This window comes from Falco naumanni, chromosome 5 (assembly GCF_017639655.2).
Source record: "Falco naumanni isolate bFalNau1 chromosome 5, bFalNau1.pat, whole genome shotgun sequence".
NCBI classification, from domain to species: Eukaryota; Metazoa; Chordata; class Aves; order Falconiformes; family Falconidae; genus Falco; species Falco naumanni.
The window spans coordinates 31,882,227-31,894,375 of NC_054058.1; the positions used below are offsets into that span (position 1 = coordinate 31,882,227).

Consider the following 12,149-nt stretch of genomic DNA (forward strand, 5'->3'; position numbering starts at 1 on the left):
CATGTTGCATTTTAAATGGTGTGACCATGTTGGTACAATTTGTTCTGGTAATACAACTGATATAATCCACCATTGTGAAGTATTCAATTAACATTCCTGCTTTTGTAATGTAGGCTTCTTTTAGCTACAGTATCCTCTCTTTACCTTTCCAATCCAGTTAGGTGGTTTTTTTATTGGTGTATTTGACTCTATTTAATGTGTTCACTTTCTGCCTTACACATCTGTAACTGATTTTCAAACTCACTAGGTTGTCTTCCTTTCTTGGGCTCTTTTCTGGCGGTAGCATTTTGACTTGCAGAATTTGAACTGCTGTGTGAAGTTTGAAGGCCTCTCGTCAGAGCATTATGGAATACTTTCTAAGCCTCTAGGATTTGTGTATGTTGCATCTTCTTTGGTTGAAACGGGATTGACTTCTATGGAAAATACTTGTGTTGAATACCCTATCTGAAAATGTATATATGTAGTTCCATGCTCTAGTACTTTCTGAAGAAATTAGCTAACTTTGCTATCAGTAAGTCTTAAGCCTCTTGTTTTATTATTTGAGAAGAGTCAGCAGTTCTGTAAAGTTCTACAGAATGCGGGAGCAGTCTGCGCTTGAAGTTTGCTAGCAGCTCTTGAGAGCATTTTGCAATTACTTGACTGCAATTGGGATTCTACCATTTGCATTTTCTTAAGACAGGCTTCGATTAACATTTTGGAGAAAAATAGTGGCTATCCTCTTGCCAGCAGGTTATTTTTAGGTGCTTCAACCATATCTGTGATTTATAGATGGATAATTTCACTAGGCTTGTTCCTCAGGGTTTCCAGATTTGTTTTGGTTTTCATATTTCATTTTTTCCAGTAGCACATACATTGTTTCTGTAAGTTCATCTTCAGTCTGTATGTACTTGTGGGTAATTCCTCAGCCTTTTTGAGCTTGTGATGCTTTGCCATCTTTTGAGTGTTGTCATAATAGAGATTGTTCCAATCATTTCCTTTGCAAGGTCTTAAAGTTTAGTAATAAATTAATTTAACCAATTAATAAAAGTCTTCCAAGAGAAGTCAGACATTAAGGATGGGCTTTTCAGAGTGCCGTGGGTTTAAGTGTGTGGGAGAAGCAATGTATGCCTAAACCCAAGCTCTGTGTAATAATTCCAGAATACCATGAAAGATATGATTTGGATAGGTTTAGTTATAATCATCTTTATTTCAAAATTTCCCATTTCCTAGTTACTTACCTTGATTTAAATTCAGATCTGCTCTAGCAAAACTTTATTGTACGCTCCATCTTTAGCTATTAGCCACTCCATTTGCGTCCCAGTGCATGCTATGATATAATTGTTTTTGTTGAGCATGAACTTTCTCCTCTGAAGCCTCATGCCAGGTAGAATGAATTTTGCTATCTCTCAGTCTTTATTGCTTGTCCTTGTCTTTTTACTTCTCATAAGTACTGTCTTTTAACAACATAATCATTTCCAAAATATTTGCAGAGCTTTTCAAATAGTGTTTTATTATGCCATATCACCTATGGCACTGGATCTGTTTTGGGCATGTTTTCCCTCTAACTGATGTTCTATAACTGACCTTGGAAAACTAAAACTACACTTTTATGTTTTTTCAATACCTAAATCTGTCTTGCTCTTCCTTCTTCCACCTCCCCAGTGGATTTCCAGATCTCTGAGATCAGTAATTTGATGTGGAGGACTCTCGTTACGTGAGAAGACATTCCTTAGGGCAGTTTGGGTCTTACTGTATAAACTGATGTTTTACTGTTTTACTGAGCTCCCTCAGGTTGTTGTTATCTGGAGGCTTTTTCTGCATGATGGAAATTCATAAACCCTTATTTATTTCTTCTTCATTTCTTTTCATGTGGAAACTCTTAATGAATCCATATTTTGAGGTCCTACACTGACTTATATTTTCCTGAACGGAATTCAACTGAAGTATTATGAGATACTACTAAATTAAATAAAGTCTAGTTAAGCTGTTAGTTTACAAGCCAGCTATAACTGGTACTCTTTCTTTTAAGAGATACAACGCATTTGGAGATTGAGCCTTTCACACTTCTTGGTGTCTGTGCTGGCCTGATTCCATATCCTCACCACAACCAGTCCCCAAGAAACACTTACCAGTGTGCCATGGGGAAACAAGCAATGGGTAAGACTTTTTTTTATTCAATATTGAAGCTATGTAGCAGAATTGACAAAACAGAGAAATACTTTCTTACCTAGTTCACATAAAAGCTTTGCTAGGAAGAGGAAAAGAGCACTTTAGCTCTGAGAGAGAAAGAATTTACCTCTGAAAGTTGGAAAAATTAAAAGGCAGAAGATACCAGTCAGTTTTACTTAATGGAGACCATATCTGCAGGACTTAATACTTAAAATAAAAATTGAAGACACTGGGGCACTGTTGCTTTTTTGATGATTCTCAAAAAAACCCAACATGACTTTCAAGTTTTCAGTGTAGCTGCAGGATTGGCAGAGTGGGGTGGTTTTAGGCTGCAATGTGCTGTGTGTTTTCAGACAGAGTTAAAAAGTACTCACAAAGAGAGAGAGAACATGGAGAGAGAAGAATTTTCCTGAATAGTTGAGTAGGTGCCCTATAAATAAATAAATAAATAAATAGTTACATTGACATTAGAGACTAAGAGGAATCAAAATGTGAAAAAAAAGTGCTTAGTTACTTGAATACTTTCTGCAGCTGTGGTATAGATTTTGGGCTTTTTCTGTTTTGGATATTGAGGGCAAGTATCAGCTTCTCAGGAAGACAACTGAAACAAAATTAATTTCATGATCACTTAGTTCTCTTTACAAATGTGATAGCTAGTCATTAAAAACCATCCATTTTGTAAATTTGCTGTTGTGGGTGATTGACACTAGGTATGTCCTTATCCTTCCTTTAATACACAGCTAAACTAGCATTAAAGCATCCAAGTCATATGGCCCATGATCAAGGCAGAGCTGAGTCCCAAGAACCTGACCAGTAGTACATCAGTACAGACAGCTGTATTCAGACTTGTGCTGTACATGCCAGTTTTATGTCTTGTATTGATGGCTTGCTTGTAAGTTGAGAGCTACAGTAGAACAACTCTGTCATGAAAAAACTACTACTTCTGTCATGTTTATTAAACCATTTGTTTTGCACTGTGTGTTCGAAACGGAAACACTGCACCTTTTGTGAAACTTCTCCAGCAGAATTAATAGCAAAGAAACTGCCTTGTGCTGAACTGTCATGTTCAGCGCATCAAAATAGCAGAAAATAGCAGCAGATGCATGTCTTCCATTTAAATTAAAGAAAAAAAAGGTGGACAGGGAGAAGGAGCGATACAATCTTTTTTTCCTTACAGTTCTCCCCCATCCCATTATCTTTCCCCCACCCCCGAGTCTCTATTTTATGACTATTAGTCTCAGAAGGTTTGGTTAGTTACCACACACAGTTAAGCAGGATCAGTGTGTACAGAAAGCCAATTCAGTATCTGTGGAGTTCTTTTGTAGTTTTCTGTGTGAAGGTTTTTTTCCCCGTTTTGTTTTGAGTGTCATTTGCAATTCATTGTCTGTGTTTTCTGAGGTTGGTGTATTCAGCTGCTTTGACCCTAGGTCTTGCACATTTAGCTCCTTGGATACAATCCTCTGACGTTCCTGCTGACGCTAGGAACACAAAAGCCGTTGAATATCTTGAGCAATAAAAAAAGCCTTTGTTTCAGTTTGTTATGACAAAACACCTGACTCAAAGAATAAGCAGCTAGATAAAAGTACATTTTAAAAGTTGGCACATGACCTGAGCTATATTTCGCTCTGCCTGAAGTATCTGCAAACACCTGAAGCTTTTTGTAATAACTGCTTAAAAACCAGCCGCTGTAAGTGGCAGTATGTAGGGACAGAAAAGATTTATCTCTACCCTTACTGGTCAAATGAGACCTAGAGGATATTGCTGAATCATTACACATACTTTTTCCTGTTTTGTATTTATGAAGAGATGCGATGTAGCGCTTCAAACCCCCACCTTTAAGTAACCACCCACTCATCTCGCTTTTTTCCCCCATACTGAAATTGCAGAGTGGCTCTTGGTCCAGCATTGCCATGTGGAAATCCTCATGCCCAAGTCTGCCGTGTCATTCCCTCAGCTGTCAGAACCTGGGGGCATGGAGGGAGCCCCGAGGCTCAGGCTGGGAAAGGGCCTTGTGCTGCTCCACACTGACCCCTCTGACCATATCACAGGGCTGTGCCGGCAGCTTTGGACAGTCTTTACTCTTTTTTTTTTAAGCAACATTAAGCTAGCGAGAGGTGTAAAAGCACAAGTAAATGAGGGTGGACATCAGAGCTTGCAATGGGTCTATAACCCAGTATCCCTGACAAGTGTTAGGTATTAAAATAATAATGTTTCTGCAGGATAACATTAAATGTCCTGAAAAGTACTGCCCTTGCACAGGCAGAATGAGTCATCTTGTTGGAGGACTAGGGCTGCACTTAGTGAGCAAACTGGTTTTCAGTGAAATGAAATCGAAATGAAATCCTGCTATTTTGGCTTAGATAATTTACTGTGTGTTGGAGGTTGAAGTGTAAGACTGAGAGGAGGTTATGATTAAGTGGCAGCTGCAAGGACCTCAGTTGAATGTTGACATCTCAGTGCAAAGTTAACAGTTGTAGCTTAAAATCTGAGAACTATTTAAGATTAGAATGTAAGAGTCTCTACTGTTTGCATTCCATTGTATTGCTAAAATAATGTTTAAGAGGATCTGAGGCTCCTAGAATTAGAGAAATAATTTTCAATGGAGCTTTTCAATTCCATTAAGACATAGAAAATCAGACAGTTTTACACACTGTACCTCTGTGACTATGAAACATTGTGTAAAAGCCTAATGTAAGAAATGAAAACATACGCATTTTCCTCCAGTAATCCACCATATTGCACATATGCATCTGTGAAAGCGGCAGTGTGGGTACACAAAGCAAGCTGTACGCTCTCACAGCCCAACTGTGCACTGCAGTTTCAACCCGAATGTCATAAGGCAAGTCTTGAGTAAGGAAAGGAGAGTTTAGGTGGTAGAAAGTGTTTGGGGGGAAGGTGGTAGGTGGACAAGAGCTTTGTTGCAGAGGTTTATGTTGAAGCAACTTCTTTGATATTACAAAAAAACCTCTCTTACTGTATCATGTACGTTCTGCTTTGCTTCTGTGAAATAGCAAAGCCCTTTATATACTGATCTGCCTCGTGCCATAACCAGCTGAATGTGTTAAAACTGACTAGAGAAGACAAATGTGCTTCAAGGAACTGGGTGTTGGGGTTTGTTGAGTTTTGACAGTTGTGAAAGGCTTGTTGGTGGGCTGAGAGCTAAAGCGCTCCCAAATTCTGTACAGCTAGCCTATTGGCAGAGAGTCGAAACAAATGTCAAAGCAAAACCGGCTGTTGCTGGTCATCACAGCTGGACCTGGGTGCTTTGTGGCCAAGGCTCAGTTCTGCTGCTGCTCTTTGAGGAGCAGCATTTGTGCTTTGTGACACTGTATTTGTGCCAGCTCTTCTCTCCCTGGTAGCAGGCATAGAAGTGCTGAGACAGAAATGAGCCAGACTACTTCCCTCGGTTTACCCGTAATCTTTTTAACTGACTTCTTAATCTTTCTATGGTGAAAAGAGTATTTTGAATGATGAACATTCAGATCACTTGATAAATGTACTGTGAAAATCTCTCTGAGCTGAGTTAGAGCCCCCTCTACAAGGTTCAGTGCAGTGTTTAAAAACTGTACTCCTTTCCCTGTTGCTTTGTGCTCATGTAAAAGGACAGAGTAGTAGAAAATCCATGGCAAAATCAGCACAACAATTCTTTTCTTGGCATATGCAGTAATAGCCCTTTTGGCTCATCTCTTAAGTAGATTGATTTTTGTATCCTTGTTAATTTTGATTATACAGTTTAGTGTTGCTGTAAGTAATGCTCCAGAGAATTGGATAAACACTTATTTTAGCTGGCTGATTGTTCTGGTGAGTTCTCAAAACTATCTTCATCAGAATAACAATATCCCATTTATGCTAAATATCAATAGATAGCATTTTTATAGTGATTACTTCACACTGAAGGATGGTCAAATGATGCTTTAAAGAAAAAAAAAAAAACACACCAACTTGTCAAGAAATGGAGGAAATGGAAAAAAGGAAAGAATGCACATGTACATTCACAATATACCAAGCACTGAGAAAAGCAAGAAAATTATCTTCGTTGTATCCAGGTCAAGCTTGTGTGTTTTGCTTTAAACAGGGCTAATTACCAATGAAAAAAAATTGGTTCATGCTGTTGGGATAATTATAAATGTGGGTCATTGTGGGCAGGGTTTGTTATGGTGAACTGTAATTATACTTTACTTTTGCTTGGCTGTTTGACTGAAGCAAACAAGGACTCTGTTCTTTCAGACAGAAAACAGAAATAAAGCTAGTGACTTCCTTCATGTCAACACCCACACAGAGGTCTCATCCCAACACACCAGTCCTCAGAAGAAGAGGGCTGCTTCTTAATTTTAAATAATCAGATTCTGGTTTAAGGCTGTGGTTTGTTACACGAGTCGAGAGAAGGCATTATTTGTATAGCCATTAAATTGTAGTAATTAGGACAAATATTGCTGATGTATGACATGCTTTTTGGCTAATTTATTTCACTTGTGCTCTTGAATCATTCTCTAACAAGCTTCTTTCCTGCTAGGATATCCATCATTGATACATATATATATATATGTTTTCCATTTGATACGATACAGCATTCAACTCCTGAAGAATTGCCTAAGTCCAGTTTATTATTGAGGCTAAAAATTTCAGTAGTGTCAGTCACTCACGTATCTTGGTCTGATACAGACAGTTACAGTTCCGTTAGGCTTATCTGGACCTCTGATGAAAATGCCAGCTCTGAAATACGTGAAGCATCTGCGAGAGAAATAATTTGGATTACCTGAAATACATAAAAGTGTCATCTGTAATCCTGATATATAGGGGACTTCCACATATTGCAACTGGGGTATAAAGCACAAGTTTAGCTGTAATCAGGTGCTCCAGACTTCATCCCATCTTAGCATCCCCGACCAGTGAACCATATAGAGTACAGCATACATGCATCTCAGAGGAGGAAAAAAATGGCAAGCATTTCAAAAGTGAAAGTCTGCATGGCTTACTCAGGAGAAGATTTCTCTTAACAGCAGGAAATTCCATGAAACTTTTAAGATGAGCTCTACAGCAGGCAGCCTATCATGAAAGCACACAGGCTATTCATTCTAGGTGCAGAGGGAAAAAAATGGTCTAAACCTCTAAGTTTTTAATTTGGAAGTAATTTTCCTAGCTGTGTAGTGGGAAAACCAGCTCTTTTTATCAAAGTACAATGAAAACAATACTTAGGCAAAGAGAATGACAGAAGTAATGAGGCTTCAGATGGTGGCCCTTGCAGGGGGTGATTGGGAAGGTCTTCGGTGTTGATGAATCCAGGCCCTACCAGCTTCCTTCTTACTGGAGACAGAAAATACTGCTCAGGGATGATTAATTTTCTCCAAGAAAAAGTCAGAAAAGCAACTGCTCGAAAGCAAGAGAGACAAGTAAAACCTCTCAACTCTGCCAAATCTTTCTTGCTGTTTGAAAATACTGTGCCCGTGGCTTCAATCCACTTTCTAGAACCAAGGAATGTCCAGGTGTGCAAAAGCCAGTTACAACAATTTATTTTCAAACAGTATCTGTTGAGCTATCTCCCTGTTCTCGTCCTTGGGTAAGGGTAGACCTGTGGTGGTTTAGGAGGGAGAGCTTAGTGCCAAGGACCGGATAGGTCTTTGGAAATGCCAGTGATATGCTGCCTGCTTTTATATATTTGATTTTCTAGACATTTTATTCAAATGCAGGCATTTGGAAATTGCAAGTAGATAGATGAAAAACATGAAGCTGGCCTCCTCTAAGAGCAGATTTGTGTTCAGCTATACTTATTCTGGCTAGGTGAAGTCTTCATTATGCACTGGCTGCTTTGACCTCTCCTTGAAAGCAACCAGCCTCTGAAATTGCAGGAGAAAATGGAAAGGGTTTGCAAGACTTAGATTCTAAGTGCAAGTATTGCAGCATATTTGGCACTTAAAACTTTAACTTTTCAGGTTATAATTTCTTAATTGCTTAGAGACATAGCATAGTCCTGGTACACCAAACTCTAATAACATATGATTGCCTTAACTTTTGTTCTGCTACACAACGGTTTATGTTTCCCTGCTGGGCGTTAATTATTTTTTCCTCAGATTTCAGAAGACACTTTGGCAGTCTGATGGGACAGGGCCAAAAATTTCAGTCTCAAGCTGGGAGGTCTATACAAAGGGTTGAATTCTTAACCATAAATTTAAAATTAATTTCATGTAAAAAGACAAATATATTGTGAGTGAACTTCTACTGTAGTCTTTCTAGCAATGACACCTCTAATTTCAGAAAGTAAATCAGTCTTGGCTGCTGCTAACTGTATGCTTTGTTCATGCTTTGTGACATTCTAACACAGGCTGCTGTTGAACTAATTATTGCCCAGAAAAGGAAGGAAATATGATGTGGAAGATGCAGAGCTTGATCCACAGTTCCTCTTGAACTCAGTGGGAGTCTTTCTATTGATACTCATGAAATTTTGGATCAGGTCTATGGAACATGAGTTCAGCTCTCCAAAAAAACCACCTATGGCTATTAGAACAATAAAAGCAAACGTCATACTTGCAGTTTTATTCAATGCCATGATTAAAAAAGAAATCTTACTTGTACTCGGTCATATAGGACCTGACTTTGATTTCTTTTGTTGTTGATCTTGTCTTGATGCTTAGGTTTTCCCTGTTAAATTAAAAATAAATAGTTCTTTCTGGAAGCTTAAATTAAGAAGCCTCTTACATCTTTATTTAAATGTAAGAATGTAAAGTTGTTTTGGTTCATTCTGTTATGATTCCTCTCCCCACCCCCACCCCCCCCTTCTTTTCTTGAAGAATTTAGATTAAATTCTTCCATTTGTCATTTTAGTTGGTTTGCATTTTGGTAATTTTTTTAGCCAAACACATCTCTAGAAAACTCACTAATGTTCACACACATTTGTTTTTCTTTTACATGCAGGTACTATTGGATACAATCAAAGAAACAGGATAGATACTCTTATGTATCTCCTAGCCTATCCGCAAAAGCCAATGGTAAAAACAAAAACAATTGAACTAATTGATTTTGAGAAACTGCCTGCTGGACAGAACGCCACAGTTGCCGTGATGAGCTATAGTGGTTATGATATTGAAGATGCTCTTGTCTTAAACAAGGCCTCTTTGGACAGAGGTAGGAACCATCAATTCTTTCCCACTTCTCTAGTGTGTGTTATAATAGAATTTTTTTAATAAACCTGTCCCATGATGTTATCCTATAATAACTTTTATTGCAGTTATGAACAGTATATCTCCAATTAAGAAATGAAATTCCAAAACTGCTTTGAATTGCTTTTATTTGTTTTCTGCATTATAGTGATTGTAATTCTGTGCTTGCAATAGTGCGTGAAGTTTGCAGCATGCGAATAAACTTCTGAGTATGGGTATTACAAGAAAAAATGACTAAATTTTGACCTCAAAGGAAAAAGTGTAAATGGGTCCTTTTTGAGAACATTTAATTTACAAAAAAACTGAGGTATTAGATAATCTGTTTTCTGTTGGGCTTGCTTTTTAGATGGTTAGAACCTCTTGTTCATGACTAACAGAGGGGTCTCATTATTTTCACCAGTAACAAGAGCAATAGATGAAATTATACTTCTGAATGTATTTGGGAAAGGAACAGAATGCGTGGCAGTTTGTGTCATTGTGAACTTGATGCTTTGAGGGAGCAATACTAGTATTGCCTACTTTCTAAGAGAAAATAATAGTATTGTCTAAAGCAAAATAATTTAGTTTTTATTTAAACTAATGACCCACTTCCTTAAAAAAATAATAATAAATCCATGCAGTGTATTTTAAGTAAAAGTACATAAGCACCAAATAGAAGGTAAGTGAAACCCATGTTGGTGCCAGTCTAGCCTGTCTCATTCTCTCCATAATTCTTCGGTGCATTATGTTAATGCTGCTGGGAGTTAGAGGAGAGTTGCCTGAAAACTTAGTCTCTCTTCTCTCTCTTTTCCAAATAAATTCCATTTAGAGAAGACATAGTGCAGTGTGTGATCCAACTGGTTTTAGTTTTGGGTGGCCAAAATCAGATTCTTCCATCACTTTATCCCTCCCCCCCACTCCCTTCCTCCTAGTTGCTAGGCAGCTATAATAGTATTCCTAGACATGTATCTTTGGCATTAATGTGTGCCGCATTTAATTTATGCCTCCTTTTCTAAAACAACAACAGGCATGATTTAAAACTGAATGTTTTCTTTTCTGGTAGACTGGTAACATTTACAGGGAGAGCTGTAGTGCTTTGTCAGGAGTTACTTGACATAATCTAAAGATACAGATACACTGTAAGTGGCTGCAACCATCTTTCAAATGAACTAAAATAACGTAGGGTTATTAGAAAGGTTTGCTCTTGGTTGTCTGTAATTCTAAATGTGATGAAAGCATTTCATATTGTGGCTAGTTGCTGTACTTGGAGAGAAATTCCAGCGATGCTACTTTTCTCATCTAAAACCCCAAACAAACCTATTGATAACAGTATATGTAATCCAGAATTCTTTCAGTTGGGGAAAAAAATGAGTAATAGGGTGCTTTATATGAAACAGTCAGTACGTTCCTGGTAGGCTAGCTTGTGTCAGCCACAAACAACAGTAAAAGTTCAGGTTTCTTAGAACTCCTGAAAGGAAGAGGTGCTGTTCTCATCCTGTCACAATCTCTTCTCCTATGTTATGTCTCCCTGCGGACCACCAAAGGTAAGAGAAATGATGCGTGCATGTGTGTGCAGAGGTATAGAAGTGGATTAGCACAACTTCAGAATTGGGCTGTAGACCAATGTCTAAAAAAAGTAGTATGTACAATCTGATTCTTAAACTGTGAGCTACTAGGTATCCATGTACAATGTTACATGTATTGAAGACAATAAATAATTTTTAAAAATATATATATATTCTGTAGCTCAGCAGGTAGATCAGCATTCTTGTTTTATTCTGATAATGTGTTATGAAGAACCTTTGAACACCTAGGCAGATGAATTTGTGTTACATTTTAGGTTTTGGAAGGTGTCTTGTATATAAGAATGCCAAGTGTACGCTGAAGCGTTACACAAACCAGACATTTGATAAAGTTATGGGTCCGATGTTGGATGCAGCTACCCGTAAACCAATCTGGCGCCATGAAATTTTAGATGCTGATGGTATCTGCTCTCCAGGTATGTCAGACTACATGTTCAGTCATGGCATGTTCGTAATCTGAGGTAGAAATTAATGTTCTGTTAATATTCCTTGTGCACTTTGTTTTATACTTTCTGTAATTATTTTTTTCTTGAAGGTGACAGTACTGTAATGGAAAACTTAAAAATGTTAGTTTCTGAAAGCATCGTGATACTAGTCATTGAGATCTTTTTTGTGCGTGAGAAAAGAGAGCTTTATATTTAAGTAGAACAGTGAGGCTTTAACAGTGTGAATCTATTGAAGCATTAAAACTTGTATTCTTATATCCCCAAACTGGCAAACTTTTAATACTGTAGGTTTTTACTGTTTCTCTCTCATATGTTCTGTCATTGTTGTTTTTTAAGAATAGATTCCTTACTATTTTGGTCTCATATGTCAAAATCCCCTAGCATGTTGTCAGTTAATGCAGTTGTTTGAGGAAGTAAAACCTCGTGGTTTTAACACTTCAGAAATATGTTTGGAGAGACATAAGAAAATTAATACAACCACATTTAGTTATGAGAATAGGTATATAACTTTCCTGTGGAAATAAATTTGAGAAAGAATCTTCCCATACTGTCGTCATTGAATTGGGAAATAGCTTAATAGATCTGCTAAGATCTAATAAGGAAGCTGCTGTAAAAGGCAGTAAACTTAATTCCATTATAGCAACACTATTGGGTCACTTTTGCTCTTTAACGCATCACAATGGAGCTTTCAAAGTTAATTAAAAAAAGAAGGCAAGAATTTTCTGAAGTATTAGGATAGATAGGACTGGGGCAGACTACAGACTGCGGCTGTTCTCAGCATGTAGGTAAAAACCTCATTGAAATAGTTCATGTGGACAGAAAAGAGACATAGGCTGAAG

General features: G+C 37.7%; 1 protein-coding gene across 1 annotated transcript in view; it reads left to right on the forward strand.

The window, feature by feature from the left end:
- POLR3B (RNA polymerase III subunit B) overlaps positions 1-12,149 on the forward strand; it is an 82,040-nt gene that overhangs the window by 41,895 nt on the left and 27,996 nt on the right. Inside the window, exons 19-21 of the mRNA XM_040597034.1 lie at positions 2,009-2,136; positions 9,058-9,267; positions 11,122-11,280. Coding sequence (XP_040452968.1) covers positions 2,009-2,136; positions 9,058-9,267; positions 11,122-11,280 — 497 coding nt within the window. The remainder of the gene's footprint in view (positions 1-2,008; positions 2,137-9,057; positions 9,268-11,121; positions 11,281-12,149) is intronic.